The sequence below is a fragment of the Typha latifolia genome, chromosome 7 (assembly GCF_019914945.1).
Source record: "Typha latifolia isolate L0001 chromosome 7, TyphaL0001v2, whole genome shotgun sequence".
Classification (NCBI taxonomy): domain Eukaryota; kingdom Viridiplantae; phylum Streptophyta; class Magnoliopsida; order Poales; family Typhaceae; genus Typha; species Typha latifolia.
Window position 1 is genome coordinate 11,718,202 of NC_133092.1, and position 25,131 is coordinate 11,743,332.

A 25,131-nucleotide genomic window follows, 5' to 3' on the forward strand; every position below is an offset into this window, starting at 1 on the left:
CTATTTTAAGTCTGTCATAAAAAATTTTGCACATACTTAAATACAAGACTAGATGAACCGATTAACAACTTTTATCTGGTTCAATGACTTATATAAAAATTTAAAAGTAGATAAGTCTTAGTAGGTGAATTTTTCATATAAGTTGTTTTGTTTTTGCGAGACTTAATAGGTTAACTGTAAACAACAGTTCTATAGTTTTCTAACTCACATAATCTTATATTTAAGTTTTGAATATATTATATGCATAATTTTTTAATTTTTTGAGAGAACTAGTTTAGGCAAAAATACAATTCCTTACAGAATATTGTATGGGTATAGTTTGGACTTGTTATATATATATATATATATATAATAAGATTTTTTTTGCATATGTTCTTCCACAAAGTCTCATATTTGTGTATGAAGGATTTTGACACGAATAAAGTAATTGCATCATTCGGTTACCCTAATTCCAGATCCCAATATGTATGCAAAAGTAAATACATAGGATATATCTTCGAAAAGAATAATTAGATTGGAATCGAACTAAAATTTCACGTCGTTACTCTGTATTACAGTATTTCTGATAGATAACAATGAATGCAAGAACATGGATAATTGATGTTTTGTCTGGATAGACAACAATGAATACAAGCACATCAGTATTGATGAGTTCATATGAAGAAAAATAAGCTCGAAAAATGCCGAAAAGCTGCCGCCAAATAACTTGCTACCTATCTTTATCTCAATTCTCTCATTTCAGAAAAGAATGCCTGCAGCCAACCAAAGAATTCATCACTTGAGAACATCAGCTCGCACTCTGTACTTTCTCAAGAAGACTATACTCGAATTGCATGAGCGAACGATGCATTGTGGCAGTGAAAACTTACCGGATTAAATAGTCTCTTCCCAATTTCTGGTTAAAAGCACCATAGCCTAATCATCATCTGTTCCAAAATACCTATCACCAAACTCGCCCATGCCAGGAATGACACGAAAATCTTCATTTAGCCCAAACTCAATTTCGGATGTCACAATCTTAATTCTTGGGAATCTTTTGCAAACTACATGCACCCCTTGAGGAGCCTAGTTATGAGAACGATACCAACTTCAGTTGTGTCAGCATAAAAAAATAGAACAGCTGATAAGTTTATATGCAACTAATTTACTTGTGAACAGCTTAGTAGGAAAAAAAAACAAATTTTTATCAAAGCCAGTAATCCAATAGTATCATACATCTTCATCTAATACAGCAACCAAAAACAAAAAACAAAAGATGATGCGCCTGCACTGTCATCTCCTTCCAGATTGGAACTAAATTTAAGAAGGAAATTAAAGAAATTTGCAACTTGCTATCAACTACAAACTACAGAGGAAGGTTCACAGACTGAATGAATTATATCACACTTATGACTACAATGATCTTGATGAGCATATCACACATGGCTTATATGTAATCAAATGACTTGTCATAAGGATGAAAAATAACAGTTAGAAGCAAGAACCACACATAAACAGCATTCACGGTCTAATCATTGAGGAGGTAAGTCCTACCAATACGTTACACTCAGATTCTATGAAGAAAATAATGGTGAAAAAGTATGGTTTTCACTTTTCAGCCATTTTCTTTTATTTCAATGTAATTCTTTAGCAGAGGTGGAAAAGTAGGATTTGTACACCTTTCTTTTCTCTCCACTTATCTTTTGTCCAATATAGCAAATTAGAGAGATCTCCTGGTTCAAGTGGGATTCATCTTCTAATAAGAAAAGGAAAAAACAAAAAATCATACAAGATTATAATTATTCTAGGAGATATATCTAGACTTATACATCACTTGAGTCTCATTGCATGACAGTTAATACCTAATTATTCACAGTTTAGGAGTAATAACTTGTCATTGTAAATGGTGTTGGGTTTCACGAAGTGATTTGAGGGCTTAAATGGTCTCAAATCATCTTGATTCATGAGTTTGCAAACCAAAGGTTGTCAAGTATTGTAGGATTCATAAAGTACTCCAATTTTGACTTTCAAAGCATTCAAACAGGAACCATATGAGGAAGTTATGACTTGTTGGGAGTTTAAGCTTGTGGTTTGGACTCAGGAGTCATAGATCTTACTCCTGAACCCTATCTAAGCTATCATTATATAGCCAAGTAGGTCCACGACACCAAAGTTTCTCTTGATCCACCTAAATCGTGGTCCGGATTGGCCCTCTTAATTCTATTGGATCAACTCATATGGCACTGAGCCTCCAAAACGTTACTTATATAAGTAAAACAATTAGAGAACATCACTTTGTATGACAGTGGCTTGCATCAATGCAAAGAGTGGTCATGCACTCAAGTCATAAGCAAAGCATCTGTTAGTTTATTTACTGCTGTTTCCTTTCCTTTTAACAAGTTTGTTTTTATTATAAGACAGCTTTTTTAGCCACCAAATGAAGCAATTGACAGAGATCCTTGCCACTATAAGATAGTCCCAGTAATGATGCAAATGACTGAGTTCAGTGGCACTATAACATACATCAGATCTTATAAATCGTAATACCTTTCATCGGTCAAGAGAACTTGTTGGAAAAGACGGTGAAGTTGATCATTATGCAGCTTCTTCAGATTAAAGAAAAAAAAATATGGACTAACATGAAAATTTCCTTCAAACAAGTCTAGAGAAAGAGATACAGCAAGATGTAGTCAAACATAAACGATTAAAGAAAAGAAAATTCACAAAGCACCTTCTAATTGGAACAAAGCTTAAGTTCTTAATTATGACATCTAGGAGCAATCACGTGATAAATTGGCAATGTGGCAATAGTAGTATATCACGTTATGGGTGCTTAGAATTAAAATCATGATCATCTTAGGCTGCATCGGTAGTGTGTTTTTACTTTTTGATAAAGTCTTATTAATTCATTTCTATATTCAAATTGCCATATCTTAAGAAAGAGGCACTGTATGAAGCAATTATCTAAGTGGGTAGATAAAACATATAATATTGCTGTAGAATCATTATTATAACTTAAGCAAGTAATATATATATATATATGTACAGTAGCATGATCAAAGAGTGCTTATCACATGATACAAGGATCTTGAGATCATCTAAAGACATGTCATTGCAGTCAGATATGGATACAAGCCAGTAATTTAAATATTAGCCTTACAATAAACTCTAAATGTCCTTAACTACATCAGAAAAACAAGAAGGAACCAGGGACTTCTGAACTCATATAGGTTTTCTCTATGACTTCTCTTCTACTAGCAACACCAAATTATGTCCTGTTTCAAAATGGTACTTCTTAATTAATATACACCATTTTATGTCGGTTATTTGCTAAATCACACAAGCATGTTTGCATCCTTTTTTTTCCTTGCTATCTGAAGTTTCTTGGATGGTGTAGTAAGAACTGAAGAAAGTTGGATCTCATAAAATATAAGATAGGAACTGATCTCAATGCCTGATCATATAATAACTAAACAATACAAAAAATAATGGGAGTCATCTGACATGGATTGCTGTAGGGTCAAAGACCAGAAGTTAGCCCTACTGCGGCAAGGAGCTGTGCCACAGGCATCACAATCTTTGTTAGGTTGCATAGATCTTGATGGGAACAATAATTCTACTTTTCTTACCAACATAAGTTAAGGTAAAATTCATGTGATATCAATGATGGGACTGAAAAGCATTGTATAGTCACTACATATTTGAAGAATTTATCAAATATACAATACATTAGGGAGAAAAACATTGACCATGAAAGAAGAGAGAAAGAAAAGGAAAAGTACAGCTTTGCTATTCAAACTTACAGATATGAGATTAAGAAATATAATGTTGGCTTCCTGTACACCCTTCTGCAAGAGCAAAGATATAGCCTGAACAGCTGAATTGCCTATAATGAGATATCGAAAAAGGGAGGCATCAGTGGGCTTCAACGAGAAAAAAGACAAGTGAGTAGTAAAATCAAGTTAAACTGACCAATCAAAACTTTCCTTCGATGTAAGGTCACAACAGATAGGTTAAAGTTTCTTTGGAGGTATTAAAAGTTTAAATAATATATTTTCTTTACTGCAGAATTAATAATTGAACATATTCAAATTTATTTTCAAAAACTGCTAGCCCTCTAGAGAGTTGAATGAACACATGCCAAAATTAATCACCACCAATGATCTTAGGAAACCAGTAGTTCAACAATGGCTAAAGAGAAAGCCACATTAAGGCCAATGGATGAAGGTGGTACAACAAACTAATAAAGTATATGCATATAACATTAACGGAAAGTGCAACTTGATTAGCATGACAACTTTTTGGAAAAAGAGTAACATCGAATTTAAAAAACTAATGGAAGCCATTGAACAACAGAAGATGTAATTAAGGATATGACAAAAAAAAGACTGAGAAAGTATTGCACCTATTGACAATAATATTGATATGAAAACTCTGGTTTGAACAAGTTGCAAATGGCTGTTATGTGAAAACTGGCAGAACCGCAGAAGGATGTTAACATCAATTGACAACAGCATTGAAACTATTAGTTCCTATAGCATGCTTCAGTAAAGTTGATAAAATAAAATGCTATAGCTGAACATATATGCTACTAACAGTTTACCTGAAACATCCATGCAATTCAGATAAATAATACCTATTCATGAACTGTTAATCTATAATTAAGAAGACCAGTAAAAGTACAGGGATTGGGAAGAACAGAAAACCTTTTTACATTATCAATACAAAGTACGGATGTAAAATCTTCCGTGAACCAACCTGTGCCTAGTATAGGATCCAACAGCAGAACATGTCTATCTGAGATATCTTTTGGCAAATTTTGATAGATTAGCTACAAGACAATTGATCTGTCAGAAAAAGGAATCAATGGAAGCAGAACTGCCACAGACTCGGGAGATAGCGCAAAGTGCAAACCTGCTGCCCATTATCTCCTTCCCTGTGAATAAGGATCTTCCCGATCTTGATACCTTTGCAACATGCCCGTAGTGCATTCTCCATACTCTCCCCACTGGTAACCATAATGAGTAGTTATATGAGACCATCAGTATTGCAAAAAGCAACATGTAATAGAGAGACAAAGAAATGACCAATGACAGATTGAGAGGCGCAAATATTCTTGAATGCTCATGCATGGCCTACTTCTTACATACTTTTGAGGTTTGCACTAAAAAGGAGGTTTGAGCCTTTGAGGTACATAAGGGTTTTAGGAAACTAAGAAAGAAATATTAAACCGCCACGAATGACTATGATCATATGAACCATTTGTTTCTTTTCTTCATGCTTCAATTTTACCATCTCTCTGAATTTCTATACTTATGTGGCCATTTCTCTCCTGCTTCATTTCCAGAGAGAGTTTTCTCAAATATTGGATACATTTTCAAGGAAAGATTGAAATAAGAAACACTGACATCTCGTATATGCTAATAATAGAAACCTCAAATGAGATTGAACAGCTTAGTTTCCTTGTTAATTATTATCTAAGACCAGAGATTACTAGCTTCCAGAACTTGCAGATAGTATACTTGTTCACTAAGAGGACAAGAATGGAATAGATGCCTTAAGACCCTTAACCCCATTATTACTGCAAGATACACAATTACAAATTTCCTGACAGAAATGGGATATGAATGCCAAAATAATGAGAACAAAAATAGAGGAATCAAGTCCTGGAATAGGATCACCCTTCTCTAGAGTAAGTATCACAAAATGAAAAGGGGCCTCAATACTCTGTTAAGTCAAGTATACATAAATAATTTCATTTACAAAATTATTTGGCCGGGGTATAATCCCCATTTCCTTTAAAACAAAATTCATCCAAAAAATGGCGGAGGGCCTTATGAAAGCTCAGCAGGAAAATAGAGAATGTAATATTGCAAAAGGTTGAAATTGGTACCTTCTAATCACGGATATACCGCATAATCTTTTACAGAAGTCCACCCCAGTATATACAGATCCTGCACTTTGTAAACCATATACATAAGCAAGGACCCCACAGACCCCACAATGAACAAATTATAAGTATTTTGGAATCAAAAAGTAAACTTGGTAAGAATGCATCAATTATGGACATCTTTTAGGCATGATTGAAATTAATACATAAGGTTGCCAAACCGAAGAAGCATGAATGCATGAGAGGGACAACATATTCCACTAGTATATTCAACTGAAAAGTTTAAATTCTTATTGGATCCCCCAACTCACCATCTTCTTCTTTAGATTAGAAAAATTCTTTCCTATGCAAGGTTAATGTATATAATGCTGATACGATCCGACCACGTGAGTTAAGTCAATCAAATCAATTAAGTCAAATCGAGTTAAATTGAGTTAATTAGATTTATTTATTGTTTTAAATTTCAAATAAAGTGGATGTAAGTCCAATAGGGTGAATTGGACCCAATCCGTTATATTTCTACTCCTATAAATAGGAGTAATCATGAGTTAATTATTATCGTGGAATGAATATTGAGTTTAGACAATTAATTATTATTGTCTTTATCTTTTATCGTAACCGTTAAATCGTTTTTATCTTTGTAGAAGTAAATCATAACCCCAAATCCATTCAAAACACCTAAACCCTATGATGCGGACATCACTGATAGGACGCGATGGCGTGTGTACCAGCGCAGGAGGCGCCGACAGCTGATGATCCCTCCTATAGGGATCTGGTTCTGATTTTTATTTATTTAGGGTGTCTTTTGTTTATTTCCTATGTAGGGTGTCTTTTGCTTAATTCCATTGTAGGTCTATATATAGACCCGTTGTATTTCCTTTGGAACTGAAATGAAAGTTTATGTGATCTGTTCTCTAGAGGATTTTGGTGTGAAATCTTTTCTTAGGGTGGAGGTGTGAAACCCCATTCCTTTCCTTCTTATTCCTCTACTTCATTTTTCCTCCACCACGTTTTGCATCATTTTGGTATCAGAGCGAAGGATCCTAGTTTATGGACGCCCCTCCTCCCGGGTTCTACGCCGCTCCACATTTGTTCTTCGCACGACCAATCGCTCCACGAACACCGGAACGTCAAGAAATCCGGCGTACAACGAGCAAAGAAATTACCGTCGACGAGAAACAACAAAAATCTGCTGTCATAGAGGAATCGCTACCGTGTAAGATTCCAAATCCTTAAAAAATTTGATTGTTGTTGCATTATCTAGTTTCCATCGTTATTTTTATTTGTTAAAAAAAAAAAAAAAAAAAAAAAAAAAACAGCACGTATCTTTTGCTTTGAAAAAAAAAAAAAAAAATCAGTGTTTCAAATTTTCGAAAATTTCATTTTTGCTTTTAATTCTATTAAATCCCAACCAATTCCTTCTTCCCCTAAACCTCCTACCAAATTTCCTATTTATTCTCTAACATCCCAACAAATCCTATCTATCCTAATTTTCATCCCTCCAATATTTCCAATTTTCAAATTCCCTCCCTAACTTAAAACCAACCCAACCCCATTAAACCCATCAGACCTAAACCCAAAACCCATTAGCCCAAAACCCAAACTTTATTAGACTAAACCCACAACCCCTTAATCATTTCCTCCCAACCCGTTACCCGACTTCATCCCTCACACCAAAATCCTAACCCGACGCCGTCGCCTATTTGCCCCAACGCCGCCCCGGCCCGCCTCGCCCGACGACGCCGCGCCCGGTGCCCGCGCCCGCCCGACGACGCCACCGACGCCGTCGCTCCTTCCGACGACACCGCCCCAGTCTGCCCCGCCCCGACAACGCCACCCGACGCTGTCGCTCCATCCGACGACGTCGCCCAGGCGCTGCCTCAACGCCACCCTGATTTATCGCAGCTCCGACGACGCCACCCGACGCCGTCGCTCCACCCGACGACGCTGCCCTGACTCTGCCTCGCCCCGACGACGCCGTCACTCCACCCGACGACGCCGCCCCGGCTCTGCCCCGCCCCGACGACGCCACCTGACGTCTGCAGCCACCTGACGACGCCTTTCCCTTGACGTCTGCAGCCATCACTGATGACGCCGACGCCGACGCCCGCGCCGTGATCTCCCGTGCCTCGTTCCCTGCCGTAGTCAACGACGACCACCACTGTCTCGGACTTTGCCGCCGACGTCGCCGATACGGTGAAGACAAATTAGTTAATTTCAATTCTTTTTCAGATGGTCAGGTACGTGATCTTTCAATGTATTAAATATTTTTGGGTCATTCTTTTCTAGTATCATCTCTAAACTGTTATCAATTTCTGTTGTCCACATATAGTGAGGGAGAGACTACATAGAAACCTTATCTGCTTTAGTCCTGATATTAAGAGATGAACTGTGCCAAATAGAATATTAACATTATCTTAATTTTTGGAAAGAAATTTAAAGGGTTTGGCATTTATTAATGACTTTTGTTTAAAAATCATTTAGTCTTGACAATAGTCTTTGAACCTCTTGAACAGAAAATCTAAATTCAATTAAGTATTCATTTTTAAATTTTTCCTGATTGCATAGCATCATCTCATATCATTTAGATTAAAACATTTGTATTTGGATTAACTATAGGAGACGTCTGCATTCCATTAGGTTAGAACATTATTTAATTTTATTTAAATTAGCAAGCATAAAATTAAAAGATTAAAAAAAAAAAAGGGGGATATATATATATAAATAAAAAATAATAATAATATAAAGCAATACACAACTCATTCATTGCATATTAGTGTATGCCAACTCGTAGAGGTAAGGCTTACCTTCTTAGTGATTCTAGTGAGTCCAGCAGTAGCAGTATGGATCCCGAACTTAGTAAGAAGCTCGACGACATTATGGGACAACTAGATACCTTAGCTCAACAAGTCAGGGATACTCAAGATACTTTGCTTGGGTATCAACGGGTGACCGATGAACGACTATATAGGGTAGAAAGACCCCGTGAGCACACCGCTCCTCAAAATAATCACCGCCCTGACATTGAACGTGGCGAATCTCCCACTCCTTTACCTCGTCAACATTTTCAAGGGAATGAGCGAGATCACGATGAACAGTACCTTGAAGCATTAAAATTGATGCCCCGATGTTTGATGGTCGTCTAGATCCGCAACACTTCTTGGACTGGATCAAAGACATGGACCGTTACTTTAAATGGTATGATATGTCGGAAATCCGTAAAGTCGGGTTTCTTTGCCATGAAATTGATTTGGGAACGCAAATCAATCTTGGACCAACGTTGAGACTCTTCGTGAGATTAGGGGTGAGCTTCCAATTGAAATTTGGGTTAACATGAAAAATGAACTAAAACGTAAATACCTCCCACCTTCCTATTACCCTAAGCTTCTAGACAGATGGAACCGACTTACCCAAGGGAGTAAGTCCGCTAAGGATTACATTGCGGCCTTTGATGAATTGCTTGTTCGGTGTAGCGTGATCGAATCAGAAACCCCTATGCAAATCTTGTCCAGATTTAGGGCTGGCCTACGTGAAGAATTGAGAAGTGAACTTTTTGCTCGTAATGTTGATACTTTGGAAAAGGCTTACAGCTTAGTTCAAGACTTAGAGGAGTCTAGACCTAACCACATCCCAAGAAATTATGAAACAAGAACTCAAATTCATAAATCCTCCACAGGTCCTCATCAAGCCAAATCTATTAGTCAATCTTTTTATCAATCTACCCCTAGCCCTTCACAACCCAAGGTAGAATACAAAGGTAAAAACATTGAGAAAGACTTTTCTAAGATTAATCCTCGGGTCAAATGCTATAAGTGTCAAGGCTATGGACATGTTCTTTGCAAATTGTGCAAGCCCATATAAAATAAGTTTAATTGAGGAACCCTTCGAAGAAGACCCCGAGCAAGACTTTGATGGGTATGTTCACCATGTAGACGGTGAAGAAGGAGATTTTGAAGATGAAAGGAAGAAAATACCCTAGGGTGCCTGAGGCACATAGACTCCACAAGGTTACATGTTGTTCGATGTGCCCTCTCTCAACCTAAAGTCAATGATGATTGGAGGCGCAACTCCATTTTCCACACGTTCACGAAAATTGGAGGTAAAAATTGTAAAGTAATTGTGGATAGTGGCAGTTGTATAAATGCCGTGTCCTCCACCATTATTTCAAAACTAAATCTGAGAGCAGTTTCCCATCCTAATCCTTACAAGGTTTCGTAGATTAATTCAACTACGCTGGAAATAAAAGAGCGCTGTTTGGTTCCAATTGAATTCACGACTTATAAGGATAAAATCTGGTGCGATGTTTTGACCATGGATGTGGGTCAAATTATCCTTGGAAGGCCTTGGCTATTTGATAATGATGTGCATATTTATGGCCGTTCAAATATCTGCATGTTTGAACATGAGGGTAAGAAAATCAAGATTCTTCCATCACAGCCTAGAGGTGGTAAGATGGAAAAGAAGTCTGATCCCATCCACTCCGACAATAAAGTCAGCTTGATTAGTGCGAGAGGTATTGAACGTGAGATGAGTAAAGGAGCTCCTATTCTGATTCTTGCGGCTCGAGAAATTCTAAATGAGCCTAGTGAATCGATTCCTTTTGAAGTCACTGCTGTGATTGAGGAATTCTCGGATGTCTTTCCGAGAGGATCTCCGGATGAAGCGCCACCAATGAGAGATATTCAACATGCTATCGATTTCGTCCCGGATGCATCTCTTCCTAACTTGCCTCATTATAGACTTAACCCAACTGAACACGCTGAACTAAAACGACAAGTTGATGAGTTATTGAGAAAAGGCTTCCGAAGGAAAGCTTAAGCCCTTGCGCAGATTCCCGCATTGTTAACGCCAAAGAAAGATGGAACACCGGCGTATAAGTGCGTCGACATACCGCGCTATTAATCGAATAACGGTAAAATACCGTTTCCCATCCCTCGTCCTGGATGACATGCTTTGGACATGATGGCGGGGGCCACAATATTTTCAAAGATAGATTTAAAAAGTGGCTATCACCAAATTCGTATACGCCCTGGCGATGAATGGAAGACTGCGTTTAAAACAAAAGATGGGTTATATGAATGGACGGTTATGCCTTTTGGCTTGACTAATGCTCCGAGTACTTTCATGAGAGTGATGACTCAAATATTACGACCTTTTATGGGACAATTTTTAGTCGTATACTTTGATGACATCCTTATCTATAGTCGATCTCGGGAGCAACATATAGATCATCTTCGTCAAGTCTGTATTTGTCTTAAGGAGAGAGCAATTGTATGCAAACCCTAAGAAATGTACGTTTTTGACAAACAAAGTTGTTTTCTTGGGTTTCATTGTCTCATCTCGAAGGTGTGTCTCGCCGACCCCGATAAGGTCAAAGCTATCAAAGAGTGGCCCGAACCCCGTACCATAAGAGACGTGAGAAGTTTTCATGGACTCGCTACCTTCTATCGCTTCGGTTCATCAAAGGGTTTAGTACCATTATGGCTCCAATAACAGAATGCCTCAAGAAAGGTGAATTTAAGTGGTCAGCAAGTGCTACTAAAGCTTTCACTGAAATCAAAAGGAAAATGGTGGAAGCCCCTGTTATGCGACTCCCCGATTTTACTAAAGTTTTTGAGGTCACCTGTGACGCTTCTGGAGTTGGTATAGGGGAATCCTGAGCCAAGAGGGTCATCCGATTGCCTACTTTAGTGAAAAGCTGAATGAAACTAGACAACGATATACCACTTACGATAAGGAATTTTATGCTGTGGTTCAATCTCTTCGCCACTGGAGGCATTATTTGCTTCCTCAAGAATTCGTAATCTTCTCTGACCATGAAGCTCTTCGCTACCTTAATTCCCAGAAAAAGCTTAATGCCAGACACGGTAGGTGGGTCGAATTTCTCCAGGACTATACGTACACCTTGCGACACAAGTCCGGAGCCGACAACAAGGCAGCTGATGCACTGAGTCGTCGCATGATTCTTCTTTCAAAGATGAACGCAGAAGTAATAGGATTTGATAAGATCAAAACTGAATATGAATCATGTCCGGATTTTCATGAAGTTTACAATTTATTAAGCAATGGAGAGACTCGAGAAATAGATGGTTTCATCGTGCAGGATGGCTATCTATTTAAGTCCCGAAGGTTATGCATTCCTAGCACCTCGTTAAGGGAATTTTTAATTTGGGAATTGCATGCTGGGGGTTTAGCAGGACATTTTGGGCATGCAAAAACTATCGAAGCTACGGAACATCGATTTTTCTAGCCAAGCTTAAAGAGAGACGTTATGAGACTTGTTAGTCGATGTCATGCATGTCAACTTGCTAAGCAGCGAAAGCAAAATACAGGATTGTACACGCCTTTACCGGTTCCTAATTGCCCTTGGCAAGATGTTAGTATGGACTTCGTGCTTGGACTTCCAAAGACTACCCGAAAGCATGATTCCGTTCTTGTGGTGGTGGATCGATTTTCTAAGATGGCCCACTTTATACCCTGTTCCCGAACTTTTGACGCCTCTCGAGTTGCTAAAATCTATTTTGATGAAATCGTTAAGTTGCACGGGCTACCAAAAACTATTGTATCGACGGGGATGTAAAATTCACTAGTTATTTTTGGAAAACCCTATGGCATAAGATGGGAACTAAGCTTCGTATTCAACCGCTTTCCACCCACAGGCGACGGGCAAACCGAAGTAGTCAATAGGAGCTTAGGTAACCTACCGAGAACTCTTGTCGGCGAGAATCTAAGAGACGGGGATCAAAAACTGCCAACCGCTGAATTTGCATACAATAATTTCGTTAATAGATCCATAGGTCTCGAGTCCAAGCGAGGTAGTATATGGTTATAAACCTAGACAACCTATAGATCTCATTCCTATGTCCCATTATCATAGGTTGTCCGAGTCCGCATCTCGCATTTGCATCACATATTCATGACTTGCATAAAGAAATCAAGAATGTAATTGCTCAAAATAATACTAATTATAAAATGCGAGCTGATCTAAGAAGGAGATTCAAAGAATTTAATGTTGGAGACTTTGTGATGGTTCGGATATGTCAGGAACGGTTTCCTCCGGAACTGTCAAAAAGTTGCATGCACGAAGTGCGGACCTTTAAAATTCTCAAGAAAATTAATGATAATGCTTATGTTCTAGATCTCCTAGTGATTTTGGCATCAGTTCTACTTTTAATATTGAGGATCTAGTAGCTTATAAGGGCCCGGATTTTACCCGAGATAACCCACTAGATACCGAGCCTACCTATGAGCCTGTTTATGAGAGACCCTCTTTACCTCCACTTCCCAATATTCCACCTAACACAGCAGACGAAATTGATAAAATTTTAGATGATGAAATTATTTCAACTAGAGAAGGTGGATCCCAACGGTATCTAGTACGTTGGAAAGGACGACCTACATCTGATGATACGTGGCTTGATCGTCACGATTTGGAGGTGCATCACCCCGATACCTTAGAGCGTATGAGAGCAAAAGCGAGCAAAGACACTCGACGGAGTCGACTTCTCTCCCAGGGGGGAGAATGATGCGGACATCACCGATAGGACGCGATGGCGTGTGTACCGGCGCGGGGAGGCGCCGACGGTGATGATCCCTCCTATAGGGATGCGGTTCGATTTTTATTTATTTAGGGTGTCTTTTGTTTATTTCCTATGTAGGGTGTCTTTTGCTTAATTCCATTGTAGGTCTATATATAGACCCGTTGTATTTCCTTTGGAACTGAAATGAAAGTTTATGTGATCTGTTCTCTAGAGGATTTTGGTGTGAAACCTTTTCTTAGGGTGGAGGTGTGAAACCCCATTCCTTTCCTTCTTATTCCTCTACTTCATTTTTCCTCCACCACGTTTTGCATCACCCTAACCACCATCTTCCCACGAACAAGCCTACCTTACGACTATCCACCACCATCCTTGGCCATCTACCACTCTCCGATAACCGCCGCAACGTCGGATATTTACCATTTTGTCCAAATTCGACCTTCCCTTACTGCTTTATTTTTAATCTTTTACTTCAACCTTGGATTCATGTGAAACCAAAGCCGGTAGATTCATAACTCGTGAGACTACGACCAATATAAATCTCAGAATTTTCTTAAGTCCATATCAGTCCAAATTTAGTTCATAACAAGTGTCTGCAGAAGAATAGCATTAGCGCATTTGATTCATGAAATCATCTATAAGGTTCATTCAAAGATTCCTATGATCATGTTCATTATCCTTATGATTTTCCTAAGGAAAAAGAAAAATGCACTACCATATCTGGTTAGTGGGTTGCTTTTGCTTTTTTCTTAGAGAGAAAGTCAACTAATAGGGTAATAAGAGAGTAATAACTGGAAGAGAGAATTAGCATGGTCATGATGAGATGAAGCAAATAAGAAAAATGGATCTCGCCAGCTCCTCTTCCTTTCCTGTTCTCTAAATCAAATAGATATTTCATTTTTTAAGGTCAGGCCATTATGGCCTATCAAATCAATAGTAATATCCCATGTGTAGAAGATCAAGTATCAGAGATAACAAGCTTGTTGAGATATTATATCAAGATTTGGACTATTTTACCAATCATGCACACATTGCTTGGAATTCCACTAGCACACAAGAATTCTAATTCTAACATATCACATAGATGGATAAAAGATGATGGCCATGCTACTGGAAGAGACTCCTAAACATGAAATTACATGGTTATATAATAATATAATTATATGAAAACTAATTATAATTTTCATAGGTCCTGAAATAATTTCTCAATCTATAATAATCTTCAAAATCGACTCAGATCTCCCAGCAGCTGCCCAATTTTATTTTACCTTTTGGAAGTACATTGATCCGAACCGGGTTAACTCGGGTCACATCATGGGGGCATTGGGCTCAATGGGTTAAGTTTATTTATCTTAACTGCTTAAATAATTTAATTAGAATCTTAATAGATTAGGACTTTATTTAATTAGCTAAATTCAGCTCTACGCATTTTCGGAAAAAATGTTTAGAAGATATTCATTAGGTATCCGAGTATTATGAAACCATATGGATAATATCGATGACGTTATGATATACAACTTTCATATTTAAAGTTTATCCAGATTCGGACTCTATCTGAGGTGAAACGAAAGGCTAATCTAAAAATGATAAGGAAGATTGATTTAATTAAGTTTGTTTAGGACTCTATTGATTTAATCTCTATAAATAGAGCTTTATGGTTTGTATGTTAGGTATAAATATATGAATGCTTTAATGAAAGATTAATTGGCATTTGCCCATGTCTATCTCCCCTCTCATCTTAGCCAACGGCTACAACTCCTCTATCCTCCCTCTTCACCAACCAACGTCGCCTCTCCTATCGGATCGATCTTGTCTAACTTCTAATCTTCCTCGTTCACCGATCTCCCTAGTCCTATAGGGTCGATCTACTTCTCCCCCTTTTTCTTTTTTACAATATCAATCTACCTAACCACCACCATCATCATCCATTCACGCCACCTTCATTAACATCTACAAGCCGGGCCACATGCGCCACCAACACCACCATCGACTTACCATCCAGATTAGACTCCAATATCAACAAAATCTAAAAAGGGTTGAAATGTCATAGATCAAGAAGTTATGAAGCTATTCCAACTAGTTTCGTAATTTTCTGATATTAAGAGAATATTTGGCAAATATTCTCTCCCGAATGTGAAGAACTACTCCCGATTTGAATCGAACCCATGTTGGTTCGTATCATACATCAAGATGGGAAATTTCAACCTTTATTCTAATTGTTTTAATATTCTTACAATTTGGCATAATTACCATTCTTTTAATTTCTTTCTTGTATAGTTTAATTTCTATACCAAATTCTGGAGAAATCTTTCAACTTCTTATTCACATATTGGTGATTCCACATGCAAGAGGTTGTCCTAATAGTGTTAGGCATCATGAAGACCATTGAGCTATTTAGTCAAATGAGGTTGTCGAATATCAACCATCTGAAGGGAATAGTTGTCTTCATAACAAATAACATGAGGAATTGAACAATCCCAAACTAAAATAGGGGAAGAATGAGATAACTTGTTGAGCAATGGGCGTATAACCAAGAACATGAGAATTACTAGCAAACTAAAAGTTAGAAAGAAGATCTACAAGGTTTTATGCATTTACAAATTTCTTAATTAGATAAGAGTATCTACTGTGGAATGCAAGACCCATAATATTTTAGTAAAAGGGAAGTGCATTTCTCCAACTAATGCCTTCATGATCACAAAACAATTGATCACAGATTCACAGCAAATTACTTACCTGTTGGAGTTATCACCTGCTTTTCTTTAAATGGAAGATGACCTAGACCATACTCAACAACCTACCAATTGAAAGTATTTGCAATCAGATATATTATCCAGGAAGTCATAAGACTCAAAACTACCAAAATCATTGTCTTACCAAGCGAATCAACCGATCAGCATAAAATATGAAATCATGGTTTGTAGTATTGGCATCACGTATTATAGTATGCATGCCACGTATCTGAACAAGTGCATAGGAATAGTAACATGTCAGAAGACAATTAAAGGTATGAAATATTTCTAATGACAAGCCAAGAATTTAAGCTTTTACTCAAGAATTCACATTCTACAAAAAAATGTAGTATGATGACTGAAAATTTGATGCATCATATATGTGCACAGAGTACCTGAAAAGTTGAATGAATAACAAATAGATTTGGATATATTTTACAAAGATCATGTTGACCAAGTTTAGTGTGGATGTGCTGCACAATCAAGTCAATTGCTACATGATTGTCTCCGCCACGAGGAATGATAATATCAGCATACTTCTTGGTTGAAAGTATGAAGTCTTCAAAGGCGGGTTTCACATATTTCGAGTACTGCAGAACATAAAACTAAGTACATTTAGTTCAGAAGTAAAATGGAAAGAAAGTTACGCATGTGAAAGTGAAAGCAAGTCATCATAGCCAAATTGACAACTGATTAGCCCTGGTTTCATCAATTTATGGTCATCTTACTCTACCATTCACTCTTTGTTAATTCCACAACTCACACCCTTCAACTACACAAACATTTCCATAATGTACACATCTGCCATCATTTGTCTTAGTTCATTCAAATCAACCTGAAGTCCAAATCTTTTACCTAACCGACACCTGCAATTTACTGTGAACTACCATACCACATAAGTTCGAAAAGAATACAAAGACACAAAAATACATGACACTTAACTGTATTTTTATAGAATCCCAAACAAATTTTTTGTGGTCCTCTTATCTGCTATCATTTTTTAGTAAAATTCACTTAGAAAGCCTATTAGCATTTACTTGATGACTTACGTGCATGCTTGACCCAATCATTAAGAATAGAAGTATGTTGGATAAACACAGTAGTCTATAAGAAACTATGAGATATGAACCCATGAAAGAGAAAAGTGATGCAATTCGGATCAGGTCAGGTCAAATCACATCACATCATAGGAACATTGGACTTGATGGAGCGAGTCTATTGATTTTATCTGCTTTTATAGTTTAATGAGAGTCTAGATAGATTAGAAATTGTTAGTTAGCTAAATCCAATCTGCACAATTATGGAAAAATATTTGCAGAATATTCATCAGATATCTAAACAATACAAAACCACTTAGATAGGATCGAAGACATCCTAATCTAGAACTTTCATATTCGAAATTTACTCAGATTCAGACTCTATCTATGAAAAAACGAAGAACTATTCCAAGTTAGATAAGAAAGACCGATTTAGCTAAGTCATATTTATCTCTAACTTATGTTTATCTCTAATATAAGCCCTTAAAGGCAAATCCTAGTTTGAATCAATTTAGGACCAACCTCTATATATATATGGAGTGCAGCCCTAATTTATGAAGAAAATTAAGGATTATTTGGCCAAGGCTTGTCACCCCCTATCTCCTCTCTTCTTCTCTTGGCTATCAGCACAACTCTCCCCACCTCCAACCGAGCCACCTTCTTCCATTAGCAAGGTTCTCGACCAGCTTCTAACCTCTTTCTTTCCTCCTTAATCTCCTCCTCAATCTTTATTCCCTACTCTTACATCAACTTCTGCACTAATCCAGCCATTAAGGGCAACAAGCGTGCAATCCGAACCAAGTAGATCTAATTCGGACCTTGATCGTGTAGGTCTCTCTCCGACTTTCGTCCACTGATTTAAAGATATCTCTAGATCTAGCAACCAAATCTCAATATATTGGATTCATTGGAAAGCTCTTTTTCAAAGCTACAACATATTAAACTTTTACGTTAATCCAATAGCTAGATTCACCGAAAAATTTCTCAAAAGTTTCATACAAATATGCCCAGGACTGCACCTTATTACGAATTCATCTCCCTCGAGGGTGATCGTAACAAAAAGGAAGCCAATAGAATAATCCATATAAACTAACATAAGATCTTTTGGTGGTGGTGGTCAAGGGGAGGGGGGGGTCGTGTTGGTGATATCATCACTTCTTCTTTCCGGACAAATGAGCATCTTAACTTATGTACCTATATGACACTAGCATACTATGTAAGAAAGGTGGAAAAGGGCTTTAATGTTATCATTCTACAATAAAATAGAGTACATGATATGATACTAGCTAACTCTGTATATGTGGAAAAGGGCTTTATGCCAATAGCTAGATCTAGACTGGCCTACACAGATCCAAAGTAGGCAATTATTCATTATAGAGAGGAAGGAATGACAGAAGCAATGTAGTTAAACGAAAAAGGCACTTCCAAAGCATAAAGATCATATTGTAGCTTTGCTTGAGGCACTAGTGGAGTAGAACTGAAATTGATAGTATATCTCATTTGAACAAAACAAACATCAATAGAGTTATCATTCAGGTTTCAATATCATAACTGTTTCAAAACCAAGTAGCCAAAGTTTAAAAACATATGTTTACCATTAATTAATAAATATTCTTAATTAACTAATAACTGATGCCAAACAAGAAATGTACTTTTAACTTATCATTGAATTGTTAATTGAGTAACTTCAAAGCAAATAATGAGGTTACAGGTTTAGTTACCAAGTTTTTTATTTTTATCATCGAGTTAGACAAAAGTATCTCACAAATTAAACATTGAAATATTAACTGAAGCATATTTAACCATATCAGTAACTTGGAGAGTGAAGCAAGAATATATTAGTGCTTGCATTGACACCTGACCTTAACCTATGCACTCGAAGGCATTGTCCATAGCCTTATTCAAGTAACACTCTTTTGGGAGCAATGAATTCATATACATACTGTCTTGCCTCACCCAAGCGCTTAGTAAGCGCATCAGTGCTTTTGAGTTTTGACAACTTTGAGAAAAATTTATTGTAGAGAAGATATCAGTAATATAACCTGATCTAGTACTGCTCCGATATCTCTACCCTTCTCAACAGTATCACGACGAATCCTCCTTGCTAGCCGTGTATCAGCATCTGCATAGAATAAGATTGACATAAGTAACATCTTAACAGTAGAAGTAAATCCAGTGTTAATGAACTCAACGAATAACCTGTTATAATTTTTAAAGAAACTATATATTTAATATCACAGTATGAAGTTTCAGTTTCGGCTTTTGTTGGCTTCAGTTTCAAAACCTGGAAAAGAATGAAACATTCCAGTGAAAATGAATCAATTTTGGCCAAGAACGGTCCAAAAACAATGCCAAATCTGGCAATCTCGCATGTTTCGGCCTTGGACAATGAGTTGCAGCCTTTGTTTTGGAACAACCTCTGCCACTTTTCATTTATCATTTATCTTCTTTTATTTTATTTACGTACTAAATGACAATCAAAGAGAGGATAGAGGTAGGTAGGATCGGACTTTTTTCTCTTTGTTTCTGATAAAACATCATTATACTCTAGTGATTCCAATTCTTCACATTGAAAAATGATTTCTCTTCAGTACATACACTTGCACACATGACTCAATAGTCAACAATAGTAGCATTAGAAACTTCTAGCTGGAGTTTCACTTCCTAGTACAGCTATAGTTTTACCCATAGCATTTCACAATTTTACATTAAAATGTTGAAAAAGCAAAGATTGGACACCTTTATGTTTGTCTGTGTGTGTGTGTGTCTGTGTGTATAAAGAGGTTAAATGACAGAAGTAGCTTTAAAGCTCCACTCCACATGAAAACATATAGAGGATCAATGGACACATTAGGTTAGCCTATGCATGTCATTCTTTAATGTATCCAACAACATATCAACATAATAGAAGATGAGAAATATGACCTGTATCAACAAAGATCTTCATGTTCATTAGTTCCCGAACACGTGGATCATGGAATACTAAAATTCCTTCCAAAATAATGACATCAGAAGGATTGACCTGACAAAAGAATAACGATAAATGGAGGCACTTTCAGTGAAAGAGAAGCAAATTAAAACAGCACTGAAACCAGATAGATGAAGGAATACAGAAGAAATGGAAAAGATGCTAGCTTTGATATTACTTGAGCTGTATTGCAAAGGAAAACATACCAAAGCAGATTCCAACCATTTCATAGCAAGAATTTACCAGATTGGTAAAATTCATTTTAAAACCATCAAGCCTTTCTGTACAGAATTGACAACAGTGAATACCAAGAACTAAGTGAAGAAACATCTAGAATCTAGTAAATCAATTCTTTCTGCACATGACAAGGACAGTAGGAATATATGGTCCATTATTTTGGAGTTCATAATAGTGGAAGCAAGAGATTTGGTTGTATTTCATTATAGGTAAGAAGAGATCAAGCAGTATGTAACTAAATATAGAATAAAGAAGTACAAAATAATCAAGGAGTGGCAAATCTTGTAATAAAATCCATCTTAAAACCGCACTGAAATCTTATGCAAGATATGTAGGTCTATGGAAAACAGGACAACCATAATCAGCATTATTTAGAATTTAGACAATCTCAGTTTCTTATGTGTTTTTCAGAAGAATATGAACCAGAACTTTTATGTACCTTTCGGGCGGGCAATATATTCTTATAGGTTTTGAAGTCATAATTAGGGATATCAACAGCTTGGCCATGCCTCAATTTCTCCATACAAGAAAGTAAGTATTTCGTATCGAAGGCATCTGAAATTAGGAAGAGGGTTTCTCATAAGATATAGAATAAAATCCATCACATTAATCAATTAGGAAAATGAACCAGAACAAATGGAAAAGAGTAAATTTCTCCATTATGACATTGGAGATTTCAAAATTAACTAATAAGGACAGCAATTATGAGAAATTATACATAACAACCTTGCAAGTTGATAATCACTAAAATCATGTCACTAGGCATGTAAGGTTTTTATCTATGTTACATGTGTGTATTATATATCTATGTACTACTATACTTCCATAACATGTAAAAGCCAGAAACGTTATGATGTCTCAAACATGAGTTGCACTTAACCATCCTAGGAGATTGTTTTGTTACATCAGATCCGGACACTCCATTCAGGATAAAAGGGCCCTATTATCTAGTGTGACTATTCACCAAAAGTAAATGAAACAATTGACAAATAAGCTAATGATATTTTTATAGAAAAATGTGAGGCATACACAAGCCCTAAACCACATAATTCCCAGCAGAAAGTAGCTCAGCTTGTTTAAGAATGTGCCCAATGAAGTTAAGGAACTTAGCTATTTTCATAAAATTGCAAAGCAGTTTTCCCTACAGGAACATGGACATCCAGCATCCTCCTTTCTTAATCTACATCCATATTGATGCACAAATTTGTTTAAGAACTACTCAAGGTGGTTGTTCTTCTCTTATTTACATGAGTAAAGTTCAACTAGATCATATGGCCTAGCAACACTCGAAAGATATTCTCAGTAATATTTTGACTAAAAGAAAAGATCTAATCACAACTGATCAAATAATTAGCCATAAAAGGGAAGAACTTTCAAATATTGGTATAACCATTCTCAAGATTTAAACTTTCAGAAAATATATCAATATAACATAGTACCTGGATGATCAAAATTATAGTCATGAACATGAGTCAGTTGCTCTTCAGACAAATTAAAATAAAATGATTCCTGCAAATATCATAGGCATGCAAAAATCAAGTTTCCATTTGAATAAATAGTACTATTAGTCCTGTTGTTTTTATCTATGTTATGGAAGAAACATCAATAACTGCATGCAAATTATATACATAACATTAAATGCACCTACTTCATTTTGAGCCTTGAAAAATTTTAAAAAAAATCATGAAAGCCTTTTTCCAAGAATAAATGGCTTCAGGTTTCAAAAGTTAACTTCCATAAAAAATTTAGCATATCTTCACAGTCCATCAACATAACTGCAACCCTCTAAATTTTATTATCCTTGATAAAGGATTAAAAAAAATAGAGAATGGCTTGCCAGGGAACTTATAGGACTAGTTAGCTGGTACAGTTGACTAATTCAGTCTCATGAAACAAACAAGCAGCTATCACAGTCATCGCTCCATGCTAGGGCATGAGGAAGAATTCTTCAACCATGTTGCAAAGGTAAAGCCATGACAAATTTATCAGCCAATAAAATCTAAAGAAACAAGGACTGGTTTTGCCATTTATAGTCAATGTTATAGGGATTTCATATAAAAGATATATCAGAGTTAAATCTTTTGCTGGATTATAATTCATCCAATTATCAATGACTTCTCAGTTCTCAGCATGTTTATATTGTAACATCATTATTTGGAGTCACGAAGACAAAATTGTACCAAGTTATCATAAAAGAAATAAATCAATGTCATTCAAATAGTCTAATCATTTTTTATAACAAGATGAGAAATAACCAACACTCAATACATGTGTTGGTTTAGAAGATGATACATTTGAAATATAGATTTTGGTATCAAGGCATGACTTGAAAGATGGCAAGTCAATACTTGATATGACCATTAGATGTGTTGTTACAACAAGAAAACGAGTGAGAAATCCATGCGTGGCTTATTAGAACTATATGACTGAAAACAGTAATACATCATGCAAATTTTCTGCTTTCCTTGGTGAAAAATATCAATTAAAAGAATGAAATATAAACACTGGTGGCTGTTAGGATCACCTGGTTCACAAGTACAACACGTTGATCATGTAACTGCTCGATAATCATATCACATACAGTTGTCTTTCCTGAAGCTGCACCACCAGCAACACCTACAAATAGCACAAAAGTCAGTTGTTTGAGTCGCAGTAAATTCCTAGGTCTTAACCATTCATCTATTTTCCTTGGTATAGTTTGCAAAGTGAAAAAAGAATAGGTGAAGCACTCTATGCGACATATTGATGGTAATATTCTAAAATCTTTGACTAATCAAAAATTATGATACATGACATATGCAGTACTTTAGTCGTCCAATTACTGCAACCAACTAAGGTAGAGTTGTTCAATTTGACATAAAATTTAAGTTCCATGTTTCAAATTATCATTGTTAACCATTGAATAAGATTTACTTTAAAGTGAATGACCTAATTATCAAAACTATCAAACTCCATTCAAGTAACAGCTAAGCAGTCAACAAATAAAAGAGACAAGACATCATGTTTACAAACCGATGACAAAGGGTTCTCTGTGGCCATTATCTGTTGCTGAAGTTGTTGGTTGATCCTCTTCAGAATTGGACTTCAGGTCATCCAGATGAAGACCAGAGAAATGAATTCCAGTTGAAGTCTCCAGCAAATTGTCAATAGAATTAGAACCCATATAGAGTATCTGACCTTTGGAAGGTAAACAAAAAGAGAGAATAAAATCATAAACATCTAGACCGAGAAGAATCATTAACAGGACTTCAATAATTGCAAAAGAATCATGGACACTGTATCTCCTCAATAAGCAAAATTTATGTTTAACTAACTCATATGGAGTGGCAAGTCCAAAAGTACCATGAGGAAAACAAAGGCCAACTCTATTAAAACTTTAATCAACACAATTAAAGAATAGAAACAGGACGTGGTGATTTTTTTTTTTTTTCATTTGTTTCATTATACAAAATCTTGCTATAATCAGCAAAAGTGATGTTGCTAAAAATGGACTCATGTGACGTAATGTTGCATGTTCTTGCTGGTCTGGAAACATATTAGCCGTAGGAAGTATGGTTTCAAGAGTGATTTTGATTTGCCGACTCAGGGCCTCTAGCTTTAGGGATTTGGTTTACATTTGTGGACCTACAGGTCAAGCCAGGGCTCCCCATTCTTTCTTTCTGTGTGGAAAGATGCCAGGGACCGGCCTGGGAAAAGCCGTAAACTAGTTATGCTAAGGGCTTCTTTTAACCTTGTTATCTATCAGCTGCAACCTGCCTCAGAGCTTGAACATCGAATTAGAGTTTCTTTTTTTCCAAGTCACTGGAACTTGATAAAGAAGTGGACAAAAAATTGGACTTTTGTCATGTTCTAGTCGAATGAATTGATATCGGGTGACTGACTTTACACAAGCGCGCTGTGCCGTCAAAAAATTACTGCGTTGGCCCATATTTGAGCAGCATCAGATCTCTCCATTTCTAGAAAAGTTGTCATGTTTAAACTCAAGAAGTTATTGTTATAGATGAAACACTTAGGTTTCCCGAAATCATAAATTAAGATTTATTATATCATAAAGAAGTTAGAGTTAGTAGTAATGTATGACGATGTACGAGCCTGAGTGGTTTCATGTGAAAAAATCATGACAGGAACGGAAGGCCAAGACTATTTGAGGAAGAATATATAAGAAAAGAAAACATAGCACTTGATTTGATGCAAACTCTTTCACTAAATAGAGATGAACACAGGAAAAGGGTCATATCTAGCATTCCAAAATCATCAAATAGCCTACATCCATTCGCAAAGCTATAATCAACTAGAATCAGATATTCAACTGCGGGTAAATGATCAGAGAACAATTTCAAACGTGCATCTCCGATTTCTCCAACAAGATCAAATTAGAAGCAAATTTCCATAGCTACAAGCGAGATTCCAGAAAAAAGCGCGTGCTTCAATCAGATCTCGAAACAGAGATAGATTAGAAGCAAATTTTCGTGCAATGCCGCCGATATCTGTTCGCTTTGACGCAAATAGATCTCAGATCCAAGCGAGAAGAGGAAAGGAGTAGGAGTTTCAGGAGGTACCAGGATCGATCGACTGCTCCGGAGCCGGCGAACTTGGCGGCTGCGTCTGCGACAGAGATCCTACGGAGCAATAGGAGGAAGACGAAGATCGAAGAGGAAACCCTAAGGGGAGATGGGTGAAGAGCTAAGTTTCCTCGAAGGTGAGATGGCAATGGAGAAAGAAATAGCGAGTGGGAAGCCTTCGAGTACCT

General features: G+C 36.8%; 1 protein-coding gene across 2 annotated transcripts; it reads right to left on the reverse strand.

The window, feature by feature from the left end:
• Positions 1 to 491: 491 nt before the first annotated feature.
• LOC140792930 (uridine kinase-like protein 3) lies at positions 492 to 25,131 on the reverse strand. 2 transcript variants are annotated; one of them, XM_073144179.1, is made up of 16 exons: positions 24,941 to 25,131; positions 23,394 to 23,553; positions 22,906 to 22,997; positions 21,821 to 21,890; positions 20,821 to 20,936; positions 20,102 to 20,198; positions 19,219 to 19,298; positions 16,535 to 16,729; positions 16,285 to 16,368; positions 16,144 to 16,204; positions 5,873 to 5,933; positions 4,894 to 4,987; positions 4,738 to 4,810; positions 3,783 to 3,865; positions 870 to 1,065; positions 492 to 752 (listed from the first exon to the last, which is right to left on the reverse strand). In XM_073144179.1, the coding sequence occupies exons 2-15, from the start codon at positions 23,542 to 23,544 to the stop codon at positions 916 to 918; spliced, it is 1,407 nt and encodes a 468-aa protein (XP_073000280.1). In that variant the 5' UTR covers positions 23,545 to 23,553; positions 24,941 to 25,131; the 3' UTR covers positions 492 to 752; positions 870 to 915. The 2 variants fall into 2 exon arrangements, with proteins under 2 accessions (XP_073000280.1, XP_073000279.1); XM_073144178.1 differs by having other exon boundaries at positions 23,394 to 23,558.

What these genes read in the sequence shown, in the direction of transcription:
- LOC140792930 (XM_073144179.1), bottom strand. Translation starts at nt 23,544, where the DNA reads ATGGGTTCTAATTCTATTGACAATTTGCTGGAGACTTCAACTGGAATT. An exon ending in CAGAGAACCCTTTGTCATCG is followed by an intron (nt 22,998 to 23,393) that starts GTTTGTAAACAT and finishes TGCTATTTGTAG; the next exon opens with GTGTTGCTGGTGGTGCAGCT. An exon ending in AAGGAGATAATGGGCAGCAG is followed by an intron (nt 4,811 to 4,893) that starts GTTTGCACTTTG and finishes ATTGTCTTGTAG; the next exon opens with CTAATCTATCAAAATTTGCC.